The 18,959-nt window shown below is 39.9% G+C and overlaps 2 protein-coding genes across 4 annotated transcripts in view; both read left to right on the top strand.

Annotated features, from left to right (window-relative positions):
- ano5b (anoctamin 5b) overlaps positions 1-3,147 on the top strand; it is a 41,807-nt gene extending 38,660 nt beyond the window's left edge. For all 3 annotated transcript variants that reach the window (XM_077563712.1, XM_077563711.1, XM_077563713.1), the window contains 2 exons: positions 1,382-1,487; positions 1,560-3,147. In XM_077563712.1, coding sequence (XP_077419838.1) covers positions 1,382-1,487; positions 1,560-1,784 — 331 coding nt within the window. In that variant the 3' untranslated portion in view covers positions 1,785-3,147. The remainder of the gene's footprint in view (positions 1-1,381; positions 1,488-1,559) is intronic.
- Positions 3,148-4,301: 1,154 nt separating this feature from the next.
- Positions 4,302-18,319, top strand: slc17a6b (solute carrier family 17 member 6b). The gene is made up of 12 exons (XM_077564336.1): positions 4,302-4,889; positions 5,948-6,203; positions 6,864-6,982; positions 8,087-8,201; positions 8,810-8,897; positions 8,981-9,067; positions 9,560-9,702; positions 9,835-9,984; positions 11,479-11,611; positions 11,905-12,015; positions 13,333-13,460; positions 13,918-18,319. The coding sequence occupies exons 1-12, from the start codon at positions 4,816-4,818 to the stop codon at positions 14,257-14,259; spliced, it is 1,746 nt and encodes a 581-aa protein (XP_077420462.1). The 5' UTR covers positions 4,302-4,815; the 3' UTR covers positions 14,260-18,319.
- Positions 18,320-18,959: the final 640 nt, after the last annotated feature.

Raw genomic sequence — 18,959 nt, 5'->3', positions numbered from 1 at the left:
AATGAGTGTAAATCTGACACTTTTCAAAGTGTTACTTTTTTTCCACACTTAACCAGTGTTACCCCAGCACTGCATGGTGTTAAAAATCGACACTGGTAAACACTGAGTAGTGTTGAAAGTACTCTACACTAGTGTCAATCTTAAACATTCAATTCTGCCAAACTACACTTAACTCTGGTAAATAGTACTTCATTTATGTAGCACTTTGCGTCCTTACAAGGTGTTAAAAGCGCTTTAAATTTTGACTACTGATGACATGGCATCAGTAACAATTGGAGGGTCTGTATCTTGCTCAAGGATACTATACTTTGACATAATCATACTGGCCTGGGTTTGAACCCACGCTCTCAGGGGTTGCAAGACAACTGGATGTATCACTATTGAAATGTCGACAGCGCACTGGAAAATTGGAAATGAGGGTGTGGTCAATTTAACACCTAAGGTAGTGTTTTTCAAGTTACACCCACCATCCACCCCAACACTCAAGTAAATTTACTCTGAAAGTGTAACTTTGTATCCTAACAGTGTTCAAATAACACTGCTTAATGTATATTTGATCGAACACTGGAAATTTAATTCTGACCAATTTGCTGGGTATGTTTTCCGACCGGTCACTGAAGTGCACATGAATGTGATTGCCGCGTATGACGATTCAAGTAATGTCAAAGCTGAAGAGATTTTGTTGTACATTTTGCTTCTATGCCGATAATTCTAATGAATATCCTCCAGGAGAGCCTCCGAAATGTACTCAGTGTGCCGCCAATATTTGAAGTATGAAGAGTGCGTGCGTCGTGGCTCCTGTGCCGTGCATGGCACGACAGAGAGGTAGTTAAAATGCGCAAATGGTGCGGTGCTGCTCGGCGGGGTTGTGGCAGAGAGGGGCACTACCGTACAGAATTGTGACATAATGTATGATGTGGCGCGCACTTCAAAATAATAACTTGCGAGCGAAGTACGGCATTTATGGACATTGTTCGTATTTGTTCGTATGCGCGAATTAAAGTATTACCTGTATTCTAAATTGGCTATCAGTGTGAATGTGATTGTGACTGCTTGTTTGTCTATGTGCCCTGTGATTGACTAGCAACTAGTTTAGTCCTCTCACCCAAAGTCAGCTGGGATAGGCTCTAGCATAATCAGGATGGTGAAGCAAATCCATGGATGAACAAACATCAGCACAGCTAGCCAGCACTGTAAAGTAGCGCTTAGCCCATCTGGCTCTCAGTCGAAAGGTTCTGGAAATTAACTGCTGGATGAATTGATGCCAAAGATATTACATTACAAAGTCACACAAAAGTCAAGCCACACATGCGATAGAAACTTGATTTTTTATTTGTCTTTAGAGAAAATTGTCATTCAAGCATGTTGATGTCTTTTACAGATACCGAGATTACCGCTACCCTCCAGGTCACTACAGGGAGTACACTCACACCATGCAGTTCTGGCATATCCTGGCAGCCAAAATGGCCTTCATCATCATCATGGAAGTAAGACATTGACTTTGTCTTCCGTTTAATGTTGTGATTGAGCTTCATTTGCCTTGTAATCACCCTCCCCAGCATGTGGTCTTCGTGGTGAAATTCTTCGTGGCGTGGATGATTCCGGATGTGCCGTCAGGTGTGAAGGCGCGCTTTAAGCGGGAACGCTACCTGATTCAAGAATACCTGCATAACTATGAGGTGGAGAGACTCAAAGTCCAGCTGAGTGCCAGCTTCATCACCGAGCCCCTCTCAGAGGTGCCGTCTGTGCCGGACAAGCACGAAGTGCTGTCTGAGTGCCTCTAGCTGCCATTTCACAAGCCAAAAAGAGATTTTTGAGCTTGTTTGCTTACCTGCTGATGACATCCATTTGCAAGGGCTTCTGTGTTTGCGCAAAAACAATGCTGGCCTTGTTTCTTAGTTCATGGGCATAATCAGCTGCTGTAATGGATTCCTATATTAGGATCTGAGCAGACATAGTGAAAAATCAATATTTTGCATCTGCTTCTCAAGTGCATGTAGTGTATCTGTGCCATAGAAAATATGAAGGGTTGATGTGGACATTTACAGCAATGAGAAAAACAATTGTGCAATTCTCCATGTAATGCCTTCTTCCTTTGCATAGCTCACACCTCAGAAAAAGCAATTATGGATGTGCTGATCAAGTGCTGTAATAACCTTTTAAATAATTTTAATATATTTGTCCCGGCATGTGATACTTGTTAAAGAGGGTACAAGATAAGTGTGACTGAATTTATCCGAATAGCTGTATGTTGTATTGTTTGTAGTGGTGAAAAGAAGTCTTGTCATTGTAAAAATGTTACATGTTTCATTTCTGTCTGTCTGACGACATCCATTGAAATATGGCAACAACAGCAAAAAAATCACACTGATCCAAAAAAATATGTGACAATATATTCCACTGCCTTGAAAATGTATACTTTTTCACATTTTGTGACCTTACAATCACAAACCTGATTATTTTGTTGTGATTTTATATGACGGGCCAACACAACATAGCACATTAGTGTGAAATGGAATGAAAATGATATAGTTTTTAAAATTTGAGGCCACTTGTGTGTAATTTACTGACAGTATGAATACACATGTTCTGTGAAGGCCTCATCAGACAGTTTGTAAACAACAGCATCATGAAAACCACGAAACTCACCAAACAGGTGAAGAAGTTGATTAGATTATAAGATATATCACAACATTTTAACATACTGTATACATGATATGGTCATTTAAGTCTCAATTTAAAAAAAAGAAGCCGAGAAGTAAGGTGTCAAAAGGTGAAAATGCCCAATGGTTTCAAGGCACTGTTGCTGACATAAGAAGATAGATAATGCTTTTTTTTCTCTCAATAACTAATTTTATTCAATTGAATATACAGTACACTGTATATATAGCGAGAGGTACTGTAACAATCATCAATCATTTGTCCCACTCGTGATGAAGGCCACAATAACAATTTACACAATTGTGTATATGGTGGAATCCTGTAACTGTGTTTGTATGTTGCTTTGGGACCAATTGTAATATTATCTGGAACTCCAGAATAAATAAAGATGAAAAGCGTTTTTTCTTACAGTGCAAATGTGTGATGGAAGTTCATTCATTGTGCTATCTGCACAAATAATAAAAATACTTATTTTTTGTCACTGTATTCTTTCTTGTCTTTTTTATTTATTTTGCATCTAAAAGTTAGGTTGAAACTAGTTGGGGTATCAGGCTTTCCTGCTAGAAATGGTTACCTTTTAAAGAGCCTAATTTTCAGTGGCGTTGACTATCTCAAAGCTTCAAACATTTATGTAGTCAGCAACCCCCTCGCCCACCTCAAATTTGCAACAGGTTTCACCCAATAAAGTGACGAAAGAAACACCCTTCGAAGAGCACGATGACGTTCCTATTGCATGGGTTCAAGCTTGGAGTTCATTTTTATGTTATGGACATATTTTTGAAGGTGTATATGTTATTATAAATCATCCAATAGATCAGAACAACTCTGAATTCGAAGAGATACTACTAAAGTACAGTGCCCATCTTCTCTGTGGCAACACACAGACATGACCTCGATGGTGTTGGGTGTCATTATTTTGACGGCCACCAGGTGGCAGTCTTTACCCATAAATGAAAGCCTGCTATTTTCCCACAAGTCATGTTGGCTTCACAACTGTGTATGTCGCCTAAATTGTTAATATTATTACTGTTGTTATTATTTTTATGTATTATTATTATTATTATTATTATTATTATTATTATTATTATTATTATTATTATTATCAATAATAATAATTAGTAGTAGTAGTAGTGTCCAGTTGTTCTGTTTTGTTTATTTGTTGTCTTTTGTTTGTTTTGTTTTGGGGGTTTTTAATCCCAAAATGCGTGCATGTATCCGTGGGAAGCTCTGGCTGTCTGGGAGATGAACATGTGGTGAGACGCATACATTATTAATGGATTCCTACGCGGAGCAGAGGAGGTTGTTGGGGGGGAAATCCACTGCTCATTTGGTTTCCATAGCACCGCCTTTAGGGGCTTCAGCTATCAAATAGGGGATTTCTACCTTTGTATTTTCGTTTTGCGTTATGATGTGCCCCCCCCCCCCCTCCCCCCACCACATTCTGTTGAAATCATCAGAATAAAATTACACCATCCAGTTAACTGGAAGCAGTGTAGATAAATTGTAACATATCGTTACTCTTAGTCGTTAAAACATGAGTAGAAAACTAGCGCAAATATATTTGTGTGTTGAATGGTGATATTGGCCCTGTTCTTGCTGCACGTGTCCAGATGTTGAGGCTGTCGCTGACCTCGGTGCTGAACACGCCGTCAGATCAACCTGCGCTCAGCACAGGAGACACCAGAGGCTCACTCCCTCTTTCATTTTATACACGCAACTCCAAAAGCGCTTTCATCTACAATAAGTCGCTTTTTCTCTTTTCTTTCCTCTCTCTGGCTGAGTCTCGCCGTTCACTCTAACACCCTGCACTCATTTTGTGCCTTTTGCTGCTCGCTGCTGGCCAGTCGCACCTCCCGCTCAGCATCTCGCCATCCAAGCGGAGTTGGTGCTGGATGATGAATGAAGGCGCTCACGTCGTCTGATCCATTCCACTAGAAGAAGGTGTTTTCCTTTTATGGGCTTCGTCGTGAAAGAAGAGCCATCATCTGGATCCTCGCCTGTCTGAACTGAATTGGTCTGCCTCATCAGAACTTGGCTCGTTATTTACCGTGCAGCCGCCCGAGTCGGCTCTGCCGCGAAGGAACATGACGTACTAGCAGTAAAAACCAGACTACAACAGCAACGAGAGCACGGGCCTGCACTTAGAGACTGGATATGGAGTCCATGAAGACCAGGGCCACGGCGGGGATGAAGGAGTTGGCGGGGAAGACCCTGGGCCACATGCACAGGTAAGGACGCGATGGCTTCACGAGCCTGATGGATCGGATTCGAAGGGAAAGCGTGGGAATGTCTTGATGTCACATTTTTATTTGGGATTTACACACACCTGCAGGCCACCGACAAGTCGTTTACAACTAACAGAGATCTGTAGGCACGCCTCTAGAAGTGAGGAGAATTATGCAATCGAGTTCTTGTGTATGTGCGCACACGCGCGCGCGCACTTGATGGCATTGCCAGGGGTCAGCCCATTGATACAGGGCCACATGTGTGAATGTGTCATGTCACTGTTACTCATGTTCAATGAAATAATATGGACCGGTTTGCACAGCTTTACATTTATCTATAAAAAAGAAAAGAAAAGAAAAAAAGATCAAACTATAGCCTATTTAGACAACCCCCTCTTTTCATTTTCTTGGCTTGGTGGGTGGGAATAATTTCCATCACATTCTGCTGGATTTATTATTATGCAGCGAAACACAGCAATCGACGTCTTTTTTTTGGTTTGTGGAATAAACCACACATTAAATTAAATATGTTCCAATGTCTTTTTCTTGATCAGTCGCGTTTTAACAATTCAAATCCATTTGAATAAATCCTAAAATTGCCTCGAAAAGAAAATGCTGTACAAATATGTGTGTGAGGGGGCGAGAAAAAAAAGAGGGAACACTCTGAGGGATGCCCAGATGTGCGTGGGGAGCTCTTCAGTCCACTGAATGCCAATGAGCATAAAAGCGATACTGCAATGCGGTACAAGGGCATATTTCCATTTTCCTCTCTCTTTCTACTCTAGAATGTTGAACTTGGGGACATTTAATCATCTTATTATTTTATTATAAATTAGAACTCTATGTTGGTGTCTCCTGAGACCAATAAGGCCTTTATCTCCCACATTCTTAGGCGGTACATATTTTACAAAGAAATGTAAAAGCACACATTTACTCCACAATAAAAGCCAAACATGGCCTCGTGTTGCGGGTGAAAACGGAGGCTGTATTTTCGCATGATCTCCACGCACGTTGGCGCGGTCTGCATGGTCCCAAGTGGTGTCCTGGCTGGGTCTGTGCAGGGCGATGGAGAAGCGACAAAAGGGCGGGGAGGTGATCGAGTTGACGGAGGACGGGCGGCCGCGCGCGGCCGGGGAGAGGAAACCCCCCTTGTGCGACTGCAAATGCTTCGGCCTGCCACGCCGCTACATCATCGCCATCTTGAGCGGCCTGGGATTCTGCATCTCCTTCGGCATCCGGTGTAATTTGGGCGTGGCCATCGTGGGCATGGTCAACAACAGCACCATCCACCAGAACGGCAAGATCATCATTAAAGAGGTGTGCCCAACACCGAACACGTCATCACCATACCTCTTTCCACACTCCAACAATATAGACCAGATTAAGAAAAAAAACAAAAACAAAAAACCCCAAAGTGAAATCATGACATCCAAGAGGGCCCCTGTCTCAAAATGCGCATAAAACGATTTTCAATTTCAGAAAACAATATAGGCTTACATACAAAAAACGGCTTATTAAAAAAAAAAACACTCGATTCGTAGTGGATTAACATGCACAAATGATAACATTCAGTTGAAATATTTCACATCACGTCAGACGGTAACAGGCTTTTTTAAAGGCCCAATTTTGTCTTTTTTGGTGCATTTCCCTGCTTGCATCCGGCAAGACATAATTAAAGGCATCCTTTTCGACGTTATTAGTAGGCCTATTAATGCACACTAAATATAAATCTCACTCATATAGTGCTTTTATAATAAAAAGGTGCACGTTAAGTCAAAATCAAGCGCTTGCAAGCGGCCTGTAAATTATCCTATCAAGTGTTTTTTTGTTTTTTTTGTTTTTTGTTTTTAAATCGCTATTCCCTAACTAAAGTAGTTTATTTTTTCAATGCCAAAAATATTTAGTCTGAGAATTTTTATTTTATTTTAAATCATCAAAATGTCATTAATGTATTTTATTCTACGAACGATTTCCCAGAAAGCCAAATTCAACTGGGACCCAGAGACGGTGGGAATGATTCACGGATCTTTCTTCTGGGGTTACATAGTGACTCAAATCCCAGGAGGATACATCTCCTCCAGGCTGGCTGCAAACAGGTAGGCGGCAGGATCAAGCGTCACAACACCCGCTGTCCACGTCACATATCAAACGTTCAGATAAATAAATAAATAAATAAAATACAAGCGAATTAAAAAAAATTCTGTTCATATTGCTTAACTGCTCTTTATTGCAAACACATATATGCTTATTTTAACGCATGGTTTGTCATAACGCATGAGGCAGATGAGGCAGGGCTGTGTGCAGCGGGGGGGCCCACCCAGCAGGCTGTGGGCAGTGGCCCCCGGCGCCAGGCTTTGTGCCACCTGTTAATGAGCTCCCAGAGGGCTGCGGGCTCTAATCTGCAGGGGCGTGGAGAGCAGACCTCGAATGTGTTGGCGCTAAAAAGCCTTTATTCACATCCCAATTCAATGACATTTGATTACAAGATTTCAAAGACTAAAATTTATTTTGGATTTAGGCTAATGATAATCCAAGATAAAAATAATAAGAAAGTGATTTATTTTTATTGATAGGAAATGGAATCGAAAGTGTCAACATTTATTTTAATTCAACATTCTAATCTTTTTCGATTTTGTAGAATATTGTCTTCTGCGTGCTTTACTGCACGCGGATGTAATTGCCGCCATGTTGGTCCCGTGCCTGACACACGAGTCGATCGGATTAGGGATGCCCCCTCCCGCGTGCTGCAGATGAGGAAGGCGGAGTGTGTGACAGAAATGAGAAATAGTTATGTTTGGGTGTACGTACGTGTGCGTCCGACATAATTTCCTTTCCTCACGCCTCTGTCGTTACCTTATTAAATGTTCTTAGTTTTGAAAATTCACACTCACAAACAATAATCCTGCATGTGTGTCTTGGAAGACATTTTGGAAAGGCTATTCTTTTTGTAAGCACGCTGGAGCTCCGACTTCGGTTGCTAGGCGACACAAGCGCTGGGACGTGTCTGTGTTAAATATTTATCTCGATGACGTCTGCTATGCTGTTCAGCCGTTGGAGGAAAATTAATGTCACTCTCGTGCAATTGCCAATTAATCAACACACGCCCTTATTTAAAATGTAGACATAAGAGCGAAATGAGTGCAATTTATGTTGAAATAATTGTGATGACACGTGTTTTGAAATGCATTTGATCTTTTTAGGGTGTTTGGCGCAGCCATCGTGTTAACATCAATCCTCAACATGTTCATTCCATCGGCTGCTCGAGTCCATTACGGTTGTGTCATTTTCGTTAGGATATTGCAAGGCCTGGTGGAGGTAAGCAGACATAATTCCAAAACCACCCACACGTGTTGCTTCTAGCTATGAATAGCAAGATAAACAGACATAGGTCTGTTTGAATTTTCCACAATGGAAAAGCAAAGGCGTGTAAAGTGCACTTGTGATTCAGCCCGTGGAAATCGGAGATGGGTTATATTGATCCAGACATTTCCTTGACTGTACTTTCACGACAGAAAAATCATGAAAGAAATCCTGTCAGTCCAATTATAACTATTTTCTGCATTTAATTTTGACTTCTATACAGAAAAAAATACACCAGAAATCCAGATATGCAGAGTGTATATGCTTCTTCAAAAATGATGTCCAATGCTTTGAGAGAGATTTTAATACATTTCATAACCTGCTCAATTCTAGATTATATCAGCAGCTTGCTCAAATTAGCATTTGATGAACATTTAATAGCTGCACGGCTGCTTTCCTCAATAAACAAGTTCATTAAGTATCATTTGTTCAGGCTAATTATAGGGTGAAAATGTTAATCTTTGTCAGTTATTGTTAACCACTTGTTCATAGAATAGAAAAACGATGCTGTTGCTCAAGGAAGAGCCTTCGCTTGACTTGTATTTCTCAAACTTTCAATTTAGGGAGTCACCTACCCAGCCTGTCACGGCATATGGAGTAAATGGGCTCCTCCACTTGAAAGGAGTCGGCTAGCCACCATCTCTTTCTGTGGTAACTATTAAGGAAATGGTCTTGTACTTTCTGTTCAGGGTGGTCTTATATAACATTTTTCAAAAAAAAAATTCTCACTTCAGGTTCCTATGCTGGTGCGGTGATTGCAATGCCTATGGCGGGGATACTGGTTCAATATACAGGATGGTCTTCGGTGTTTTATGTCTACGGTATGGTTAATTATGGTATTCAACTTCAATAGGAATTTTAAGTGATCAAAGGCACATTGGGCCATACAGATTAGTTATAATTTTAAATAAGATTCGAAAGCAAACAAACTAAAACAAGATATTCCAAAAGGTGGATCATCAATGCATCCAGTGAAAGGCGAATGGATTTTTACCCAGGCAGACCAAGTATCGATTTTTTCCCCCAATGTTTTGCATGTGCTCATAATGACCCCCCTCCCCCACCCCCACATCTTTCTCTCTGTGGTGGAAACAGATAGCTGTCCTTCCTGAGCATTATTCCCTCAGGCAATTTGAAAAGTCTGTCAAACACAGTTAAGCAGGGGAAGGGTACAAAAACACATCTGCAATAGTCTTAAATTCTGATTCATTGATGTGATTATAATTTTTATTTTTGTTATTATTCTTGGTATTATTTTAAGTATCTTTATGTGAATTATTTTTGATGTATTTTTTTTGTCTGTGATGTTGTAGGGTGCGTTGGCATATTTTGGTACATGTTCTGGGTACTTGTGTCTTACGAGAGCCCAGCTGAACATCCGACCATTACTGACGAGGAGCGCTGCTACATCGAGGAAAGCATTGGAGAGAGTGCCATGTTAACGGGCCCTGCTGAGGTGAGCAGATAGATCCCAACAAAGCCAACATTGCCAGTCGACAGTAATTACAGCACAAGCCAATCCTTCACTTTGAGTACACTTCATGTGAAGTGAAATGCAGCAGGAAATGAAAAACAAATCTTCTTACAGAAATTCAAGACACCCTGGAGGAAGTTCTTCACCTCCATGCCCGTCTATGCAATCATTGTGGCCAACTTCTGCAGGAGCTGGACGTTTTACCTGCTACTCATCAGCCAACCTGCATACTTTGAGGAAGTGTTTGGCTTTGAGATAAGCAAGGTAAATCGTTTGCATGCTTGATAGATTGAAATGTTGAATATGTGTGAAGTTACCAACACGCACAAACACGTGTTAGCCAAATGTTTAGGAGCACGGAAAACTTTGCTCTCGGGATAAATTGAATCAATGAGAGTGTTGTCTATGCGCTGTGCGCGTTACATAACACGGCGGCAGTCGTTCACAAATGACGGCAGTGATCCAAACAGCAGGACTGGAAATTTATAATGATGGCTTAATCAATAGGATATTCTAATTAGTTACACTTCAATCAAGTTGCAAGGGGCAGAAAACTGAGCAAGTGCAGCCTTTTTTTTAGGGCCTCGTATAGCTACTGAATACACCTGAAAAATTGCTTTGTATGACTAATACTTATGTAATACATAATAATTAATACCTATGACCAATATTAACAGAGTAGCACAGTAGACCCAAGTGCTCATCTAAAACAAGACTGTTTTATAAAAAAAAGAAGTGTATTCAATATTGTTGTAAGCCGTGATAGCATTATAAAGTTATTATAGGTTTTATATTTCTACTGTGCTTAAACATAGCAAATAAAAATACAACACACTTAAAAAGGAAAGTCAACCTTAAACATTTCTTGACAATGACATGCTATATATGACCTCACCAGTCTAACGATGACATTCCGATTAATATTGCAGTTATAAAGCAAAATTCTGCCGTTTTTATTCATCTCAGGGGGCGGCCATTTTGCCACTTGCTGTCGACTGAAGATGACATCACAGTTGCTCAGGGCTCAGGCAACCAATCATAGCTCATCTTCAGAAAACAGGTTAGCTGTGATTGGTCGTTGCCTGAGTCCTGAGCAACTGTGATGACATCTTCAGTCAACAGCAAGTGGCAAAATGGCCGCCTTCTAATAACAGCTGCTGGATTTTGCTGCTTAACTCATGTTCCTTTATAACGCAATATTAATCAGAATGTCATGTTTAGACTAGTGGGGCTGCATAGAACATATTATGTCAAGAAATGTTTTTTTTGGTTGACTTCCCCTTTAAAACTGCCAGGTCAAAAAGAACCCAATTTGGGTCAATTTGACCAAACTTTGGGTTGTTTTTGCACACAAAAATACGTTATTTTGTACAGTGCAGCCTAGAAGTCAGGTCACATTGACTCAAGTTAGTAGGTCGGGCCGATTTTTGACCCAAAATGGGTTCTTTTTGACCAGTTTTAAGAGTGTACTTAAATAATGACTCAATTCCACATAAAAGTGCTGTTTTACGTTTTGTTTTTCTAAGAATGTACTTAAGTGTTTGTGCTAAAGAGTTAAATACAACTGAATTGTACTTGTGTAGTGATTATTTTGTGTACCACCAGAGGGAGTGCTTACACCATTGGTGGTATCTGTACCACACTGTACATTTGGGTATGAATGTGCAAATCCTATCAAGACTATTAACACATATATTGTAAAGGGGGGGCAAAACAAAACCGAACTGATTGGTTTGCGTGCACTTTGTGTGTTTGTAGGTTGGCATCCTATCTGCGCTGCCCCATTTGGTGATGACTATTATTGTGCCCTTTGGCGGCCAGCTGGCGGACTACCTGCGCAGCAACAACATTATGTCAACAACCACAGTCAGAAAAATCATGAACTGCGGAGGTGAGAAGTCCCGACTGAGGACCACGTATCAATTTTCACACCTATTTCCGCAGAGCTAAAGGGTGTTACTGTCACACTGTTCAGTTTTGCTTTGGTGATCAGAGAGCTGGTGCGATGCTCAATACTTGTACACATACAGTATGTGATTGCACATTGATTTCATTTCATGTAATTGAGAGGAAATTGTCACGCTGGCTTAATTCAATTGGCATTGTGATGGGCAACAGCCTGCGGGCTTTGTGGGGCTTTGACGTGCCAGCCAGTGTGTGAGGCCTGCTGTCCCTCTCTGCTAGGTTTTGGCATGGAGGCTACGCTGCTGCTGGTGGTAGGATACTCCCACAGCAAAGGGGTGGCCATCTCCTTCCTGGTGCTGGCAGTTGGCTTCAGTGGATTTGCTATATCAGGTTGGTAGATAGCAATCTCACTTTTTAAATATTTACCAGTAAGAATACACTGGAATTTTGATGGAAAGTCTTCCATGAAAAGTGGGAAATCAGAAGTACAAAGACCAGACTTGCACAATACAGTATATTCAATATTTTGACACCTTCACTTACGCACATGAGAGTAAAAAAAATACCACATTTCTAATTTGTGCCTGGCTTGGAAATGTTGATGAAACTTAAATCCATTTTTTATAGCACAGTCGGCCTGTGCCTCAACCAAAACCACCAAAATCGCCACAGCACCCGTGCCACCATTTAGACCTGCTTTTTGCAAGTTCAAAATTGAATCTACTTCTTGTCACCAAATTGCAAGATGCGCCGGGAGCACAGCAGCCGCATCGTCCAGTAAGGCACAAGCACAAATTCACAAACACACTGAACTAGACTTTTTACGATGAGCACACGCTGGCGCCTGTCTATGAAAATAGGGTCCTCTGCTTTTCAACAGGGATCTAAGTTTGAGAATCTTTGACGGTCTTAAACTTTTTCTTTTAAATGAATCACACTTTGGATATTTATTCAAGTCCCAATGTGTGTTTGTAGCCCTTTGTTGAGATAGCAATGTAAATGTTGACTTTACATCAATAACAGCTTATATAGGGGTGACATCCCTTTATCTATGTCTAACTAATTGCTGCATTACGTTGATATATTTAAGTGTTTGTTGTGGCAAAATTAGTATATTAGCAACTGTCTATATTAGCTAGAGAGCACGGTGAGGATTTTGTTCAAAATGTGGCTGCCCGAGCTTTCTCCTGAAGTGTTAAATAATTCAGAGGCAATGGTCTCAAGAGATTTGTCGTGCAGACAGAATGGAGCAGCCACTCTGAGTGGGGGAGCGGGTGGAAACATGGCGCGTGTTATGGCCTATTCCTTCGACAAGATGGACACTGTTTGTGCTCCGTTCATCCATCACTGTTACTGTTGCTTATATTGTTGCCATAGCTCCCTCTATTTGTAACAAGGTACGTTACTTGGGCATTCAAAAATGCTAAATTATCAACAAGGTCCAAAAAGAAAAAAGCAGAGAACTGAATGCAAACAAAACTGACAAGACAACGAGAGACACCTGGACAAGACACACGTACGTGGCTGAGGGAGCTGATTGGTTGACACAAGGGACCGGTTGAGAAGCACAGGCAGCCACAAAAAAAAATTAACGAGAGGCAATGACAATAGGAGATACAAGGAAAACATGACAATTAAAAACAAATGAACAAAACACATGTTCATGACACAAGTCACTTCATTGATTTCTTCATGTTCTTTTTTCAGGCTTTAATGTCAACCACTTGGATATCGCACCCCGTTATGCCAGCATCCTAATGGGCATCTCCAACGGAGTGGGTACCCTGTCTGGGATGGTGTGTCCACTTATTGTTGGTGCTATGACAAAAAACAAGGTAAATGAGTTTTGTGCGAAGCAGACATCTTGATCCATGCATAAAATATATTTTAAAAAAAACACACACATTGAACTTCATCTAATCACACATCTGTTTACGATCTGACCAATGTTCTTTCTGATTTTTGGAAATACTAATACGCTTGATATGTCTGTTTATTATTATTATATTTTTGACAGTTAGAAATGTACAAATTTAAAGCATTGTGACCGGATGTATCAAATATAACACAAATCAAAAGTCATATGTGGAAGTAGTTTTTTTGTTTGTTCATAAGGACCAATAAATACTCTATTTACAAAGAATCAGAATGTTCTTTCATTCATGGTTCAGGCTTTATAGGGGAAAGGTTGTAGATGTAGGATTAGACTGACTACTTCTGTTATAGTGGGTATATAGTTTCTCACTGATTGGGTTCTACATAAACATTGTTCTCTCCTTCTCCACCCTTCAGACCAGAGAAGAGTGGCAATATGTGTTCCTCATCGCCTCCATGGTGCACTATGGCGGCGTGGTGTTCTATGGGATCTTCGCATCAGGAGAAAAGCAGCCGTGGGCCGACCCCGAGCTCACCAGCGAGGAGAAGTGCGGCTTCATCGACGAGGACGAGCTGGCGGAGGAGACGGGCGACATCACGCAGAGTTACGCTGCTTACGGCGGGCCCGCCAAGTCGTACGGCGCCACTACGCAGGTGAACGGAGGCTGGGCCGCCAGCTGGGAGAAAACGGAGGAGTACGTGCAAGAAGAGTCTCAGGGAGGGGGCTACGGATATGGGCAGGAGGAGGGATATTCTTAGACCAAACACACAGCCAGCGCACATTAATACATGTGTAGACCTCTTGAGTGTGTGTCAATATAGTCAAAAATAATATCATCAAATTACAAAGATTTAAAAAAAAAAAAAGAAGAAGAAATCCCAATCCATTGTTGTTGTTTGCACAAGAAGTATCAGCTTAATGTATAAATGAAAAAATACTAAATAGTATTTGATTCAAAAGATGTGTAACACATATCAAATTGGCAACCTGTAACTGTATTATTATGCATATGGATAATAGATATACTTATTTGGAGTGAATTTGTGCTTTAATGTAAAAAAAAAAATCTCATCCCATCAGCAGAGGCTTCCTAAAAATATACAGGAAGCCCGTAGGAGAGGCCTCATTAATCACCTGACCTGCTTCTGGTTCCAATACCACGACAAGCCAGACACAAGGTCTAGAAACGTGTCACTGCACAGCGTGGTAAACAGAAAATGACCACCGTCAATATTGATTGTATTGTATCACTCCTAAGAGCACATTTTTCTTGTTCTGGTGTTGACATTGAACATGTGACATAGTAACTTGTGATTGGTAACACTGCATTAAGCTAACCATGTCTTTTTCTGATGTTTGCGCCGTGTGATCTGTTTGATAACATGCTACCCCTAAAGTGTGTGAAGTTAACGATCCCAGCAGTTTAGTGCAAAAGTAAAATGTCATTTCATTAATGGAAAAGGTTGGTTTTCAAATAAGCACTTAGAAATACGAGACATGTTGGATAATCACTGATGTGGATCAGTAAAAAGGAGTTTACAGCATTTTTTTTCATTTCAGAAGACTCCATTTGAAGATTTATTGAAGGGTCTTTGCTATGAAGAGACAAAGCTCAGAGTATCACAATATAAGAGCAGCACAACAAGATAAAAATATATATATCGAAACTAGAAAATGCACATAATTTTAGCACAATTTAGCGACTATAGCAAGATATATAATAGAAGAGGAAGTGAGCATTCTCAAAAGTATATGGATGTTTACATTTATTGATGTGTAGAATAATGTTTAAAGGGATACTTGGCTCATTGAGCCATTTTCAGCAGTAAAAAGTTTATATTTTGTCCAGAACTAATTTGATAACCTTATTATTTTTTATGTACAATTAATACCTTTTAAAAAAATAAATCCAATTTGCTGTCGACTGAAGATGATATCAGCTGTGCTGTGGAAGTAACGACCAATCATGGCTCAGTTTGCTGACCAAACCCGGAAAACAGGTGAGCCACGATTGGTCGTTACCAGTGTTGTGCTCGTTACTAAAACATTTTTTAAACTAGTTTCAGTTACTAGCTACTCAATTTTAAAAGGAACTCAATTACTCTGATGATTACTTAAACGAAAAAGTAATGTGTTAATATTAAAAGTAACTGTTATATTAGAACATACACTGAACATACACTGTTCCTTTATGCTCAACTAAAATAATGAATTTTCCAAGTCAAAAAAAAAAACTCGTGTTGCACTCGCCTTGACTCTCCATGACTGCCGAATCCGATACCCGCCCACATTGCGTCTTCTTCGTTGTAGTACAGTACACAGCAGCCATCCATTCATTTACTGTAATTCTGAACTGCTTATCCTCACGAGTGTCGCACAATTAAATTATTAAATTAAATAACCAAGTAACAGACTAACGCACCATATAGTAACTGTAACGGAGTTTATGTATTTTAAAAAGTAATGCATTACAGTATGTTATTGTAAAAAGGTAAGTTACAGTAACGCGTTATTGTAACTTAGTTACTGCCCAACACTGGTCGTTACCTACTTCCTCAGCACAGGTGATGTCATCTGCAGTCGACAACAAGTGGAAACAACAATACAATATTCACTTTTTATTGCTGAAAATGGCTCAATGATTCAAGTATCCAGTTAAAAACAGCCTTTTGGCAGAGATCATACATGTTGTTTACTGGCCTGTTACATGTCCAAATATCCACATGAAACAGATAACAAAGAATGGGCCGACACATTCCACCTTAGAATCGCTCAAGCGGCCAAATTTCACTCTCAGTGATGGTCATTCATCAGCATTTCACAATATAAATATGTGTGTGAATGAGTATTTATGCATGGAACTTTGTGGTGCAGCTTTTATTTTGCTCAGCCCCCTCCCCCCTTTCCAATGAATGTTTTTGTCTCAGAAACTGTTACTGATGTTTTCATTTCTTCGCACAATTAACCAAAGGGTACGAGCAAAAATGGCTTTTCCAAGAAAGTTGCTTTTTCTAAGTGAGCAACAAGGTTACTGTCTGGACCACCAGGGTGCAAGTGGCACCAAACATCTCTGTACTGTACAAAGCAATAAATCCATAGTAACAGTTCTGGTCCAATTCTGAACATCACTATTACTCAACAGTTTGTATGCGTTTGCTCTAAATTTTGTTTTTTTTGTGTGATAATCAATGTAGAAAATGTACACAGATAGAAATGAATATATGTATAATACATCCTACAATATTTTAGTGTGCCGCAAACATCTTTGATAACATCCAAAAGCAAAGAGTTTGTAATGAGAAGTGGATCCGTAAAAGATGGCTGCTTTTTGACGTCACGTTCTTCTGTTCTTGTGTCCCTTTTCCATCCCTGCTCTCTCACAATCACGTTTTGGTTTGATCAACATTGTTCATCAAGTGGCTGGACACCTGTTTCCCTTCTGAACCCTGATGTATCATCTACATTTTATTTCTTGTGTGTTTCCTGACATCAATGTCCAAACAATCAGTGGCGCTCATAGACAATAACTCATTCTGTATTTTCCAAAAAGACAACTGTGCAACATAAAGTAGTTCAAGTTTCCTGTTTTTGTGCCTCTGAAGTTGAAGTGTAATTCTCTGCCTTTTGTTGCTGTGTAAACTGAGAGGTTTGTTGGTGTCAAAAGAAATACTCTACATCATTTTGTTTTGTTAAAAAACAACAACAAAGCAAAAACAATCTCTGTGGTCTATTTTTGTTTTGAGAACCGTACAAGCTGATATGTTGTTATTAGGGGTGTGCATCTCTCCACAAAAGATAATTTGATACAGTTTTTGATACATGGGGTGCAAAACGATACAAGGACGGTTTGATGTAAAAGTGGAACAATTCGATTTGTCTTGATTATGATTTTATTTAATATGTTGCGGCTCATAGTATAGTTTAGTATAGATTTATATATACAGTGGATGGATGGATGGATAGATAGATAGATAGATAGATAGATAGATAGATAGATAGATAGATAGATAGATAGATAGATAGATAGATAGATAGATAGATAGATAGATAGATAGATAGATAGATAGATAGATAGATAGATAGATAGATAGATAGATAGATAGATAGATAGACAAGTGGAATTATTTAATTCGGCATTGATTTTCCAGTTCAAACCGTTTTTAGTTACACCCCTAATAGTTATATACTTTTTCTGTCAACTTTGCAATTCACTAGCATCAATAAAGGCTTGATAGGAGAAACTCCAATGTGACCTTATGATATGGTTCCAATTAAAGGGGAAGTCAACCCATTTTTGTTATGTTCTATGCAATCCCTCTGGTCTAAATATGGTATTGTGATTAAAGTTGCGTTAGTGGAATATGAGTTAAGTAGCAAAATCCAGCCATTAATATCCATCTCAGGGCGGACATTTTGCCACTTGCTGTCGACTGAAGATGACATGAATGTTGCTTAGGTCTCAGGTAACAACCAATCACAGCTCGGCTTCAGCTAACAGGTCGTTGCTTGAGCCCTGAGCAACACTGATGTTATTTTCAGTCAACAGAATATGGCAAAATGGCCGCCCCCTGAGATGGATAAAAATAGCTTGATTTTGCTTCATAACTCTTATTCCACAAATGTAACATTAATTAGAATGTCATGCTTAGACTAGTAAAGTCACATAAAACATATTATTGTCAAGTAATGTTCAAGGTTGACTTCCACTTTAAACACTGTTCCTCCATGGACATAAAAAAAAAATCCTCTTTACAAATATGAAGGTGCTGTAGTTTCGAACCTGTACCGATGTGACAATAAACTTTGACTGATGCCATGGTTGGGCTTTAATGTTCTTCCCAGAGCATCATGGTGGTTCGGTCGTTTGGTGGTTTGTGGCGTCACCTTACAGAAAAAAAGAAAAAGAAAAAAAAGTTTATTGGTTGTACTCTTTTCTCGTGCAATTCCGTGCAAATTTTTAACCTTATTTGAACTCTATGAAAGAGAAACTTTCTCCAAAATATATGGCCCTGGCTATTTTTTTTTGTTTCGGTTGAAGTTGAGGTGCACCTACGTATTCAAATCAAAGCAAAGGACAAAGCATGTTTGAGCCGACGCACTTCTGAGACCACAGGACGTGCTCAGCTAATGGCCGCCCTTCTTGCCTGCTGGCGGTGAGATCAATAGTGTCGTTCACTAGTGGTCGACAGGACCTATTGACAGCTCGAACCTCTTAATGGAGATGAGAGGGAGGAAGAGTGCTTATTGAACTATTTGGGAGTGTTATTTCGATTCAGGAGGCCTCTACCAACAAAGCCCTCACACTCAGAGAAGAGACCACCAACTAGTGTACCTGTTCAGGAATCTGTTATATACATTTTTCATTTAGAACATTCAGAAAATAAATGTAGTCATCAAAAAGATGTTAGAATTTAGTTCGATTTTCAGTGCCAGAATTTACTTAATGCTGCACTGTAAT

This window comes from Vanacampus margaritifer, chromosome 4, assembly GCF_051991255.1.
Source record: "Vanacampus margaritifer isolate UIUO_Vmar chromosome 4, RoL_Vmar_1.0, whole genome shotgun sequence".
NCBI lineage: Eukaryota > Metazoa > Chordata > Actinopteri > Syngnathiformes > Syngnathidae > Vanacampus > Vanacampus margaritifer.
Note: the sequence above shows the minus strand (reverse complement) of the source record. Positions and strands in the feature narration are given on the sequence as shown.

What these genes read in the sequence shown, in the direction of transcription:
- slc17a6b (XM_077564336.1), top strand. Translation starts at nt 4,816, where the DNA reads ATGGAGTCCATGAAGACCAGGGCCACGGCGGGGATGAAGGAGTTGGCG. An exon ending in TCCAGGCTGGCTGCAAACAG is followed by an intron (nt 6,983 to 8,086) that starts GTAGGCGGCAGG and finishes TGATCTTTTTAG; the next exon opens with GGTGTTTGGCGCAGCCATCG. An exon ending in TTGGCTTTGAGATAAGCAAG is followed by an intron (nt 9,985 to 11,478) that starts GTAAATCGTTTG and finishes GTGTGTTTGTAG; the next exon opens with GTTGGCATCCTATCTGCGCT.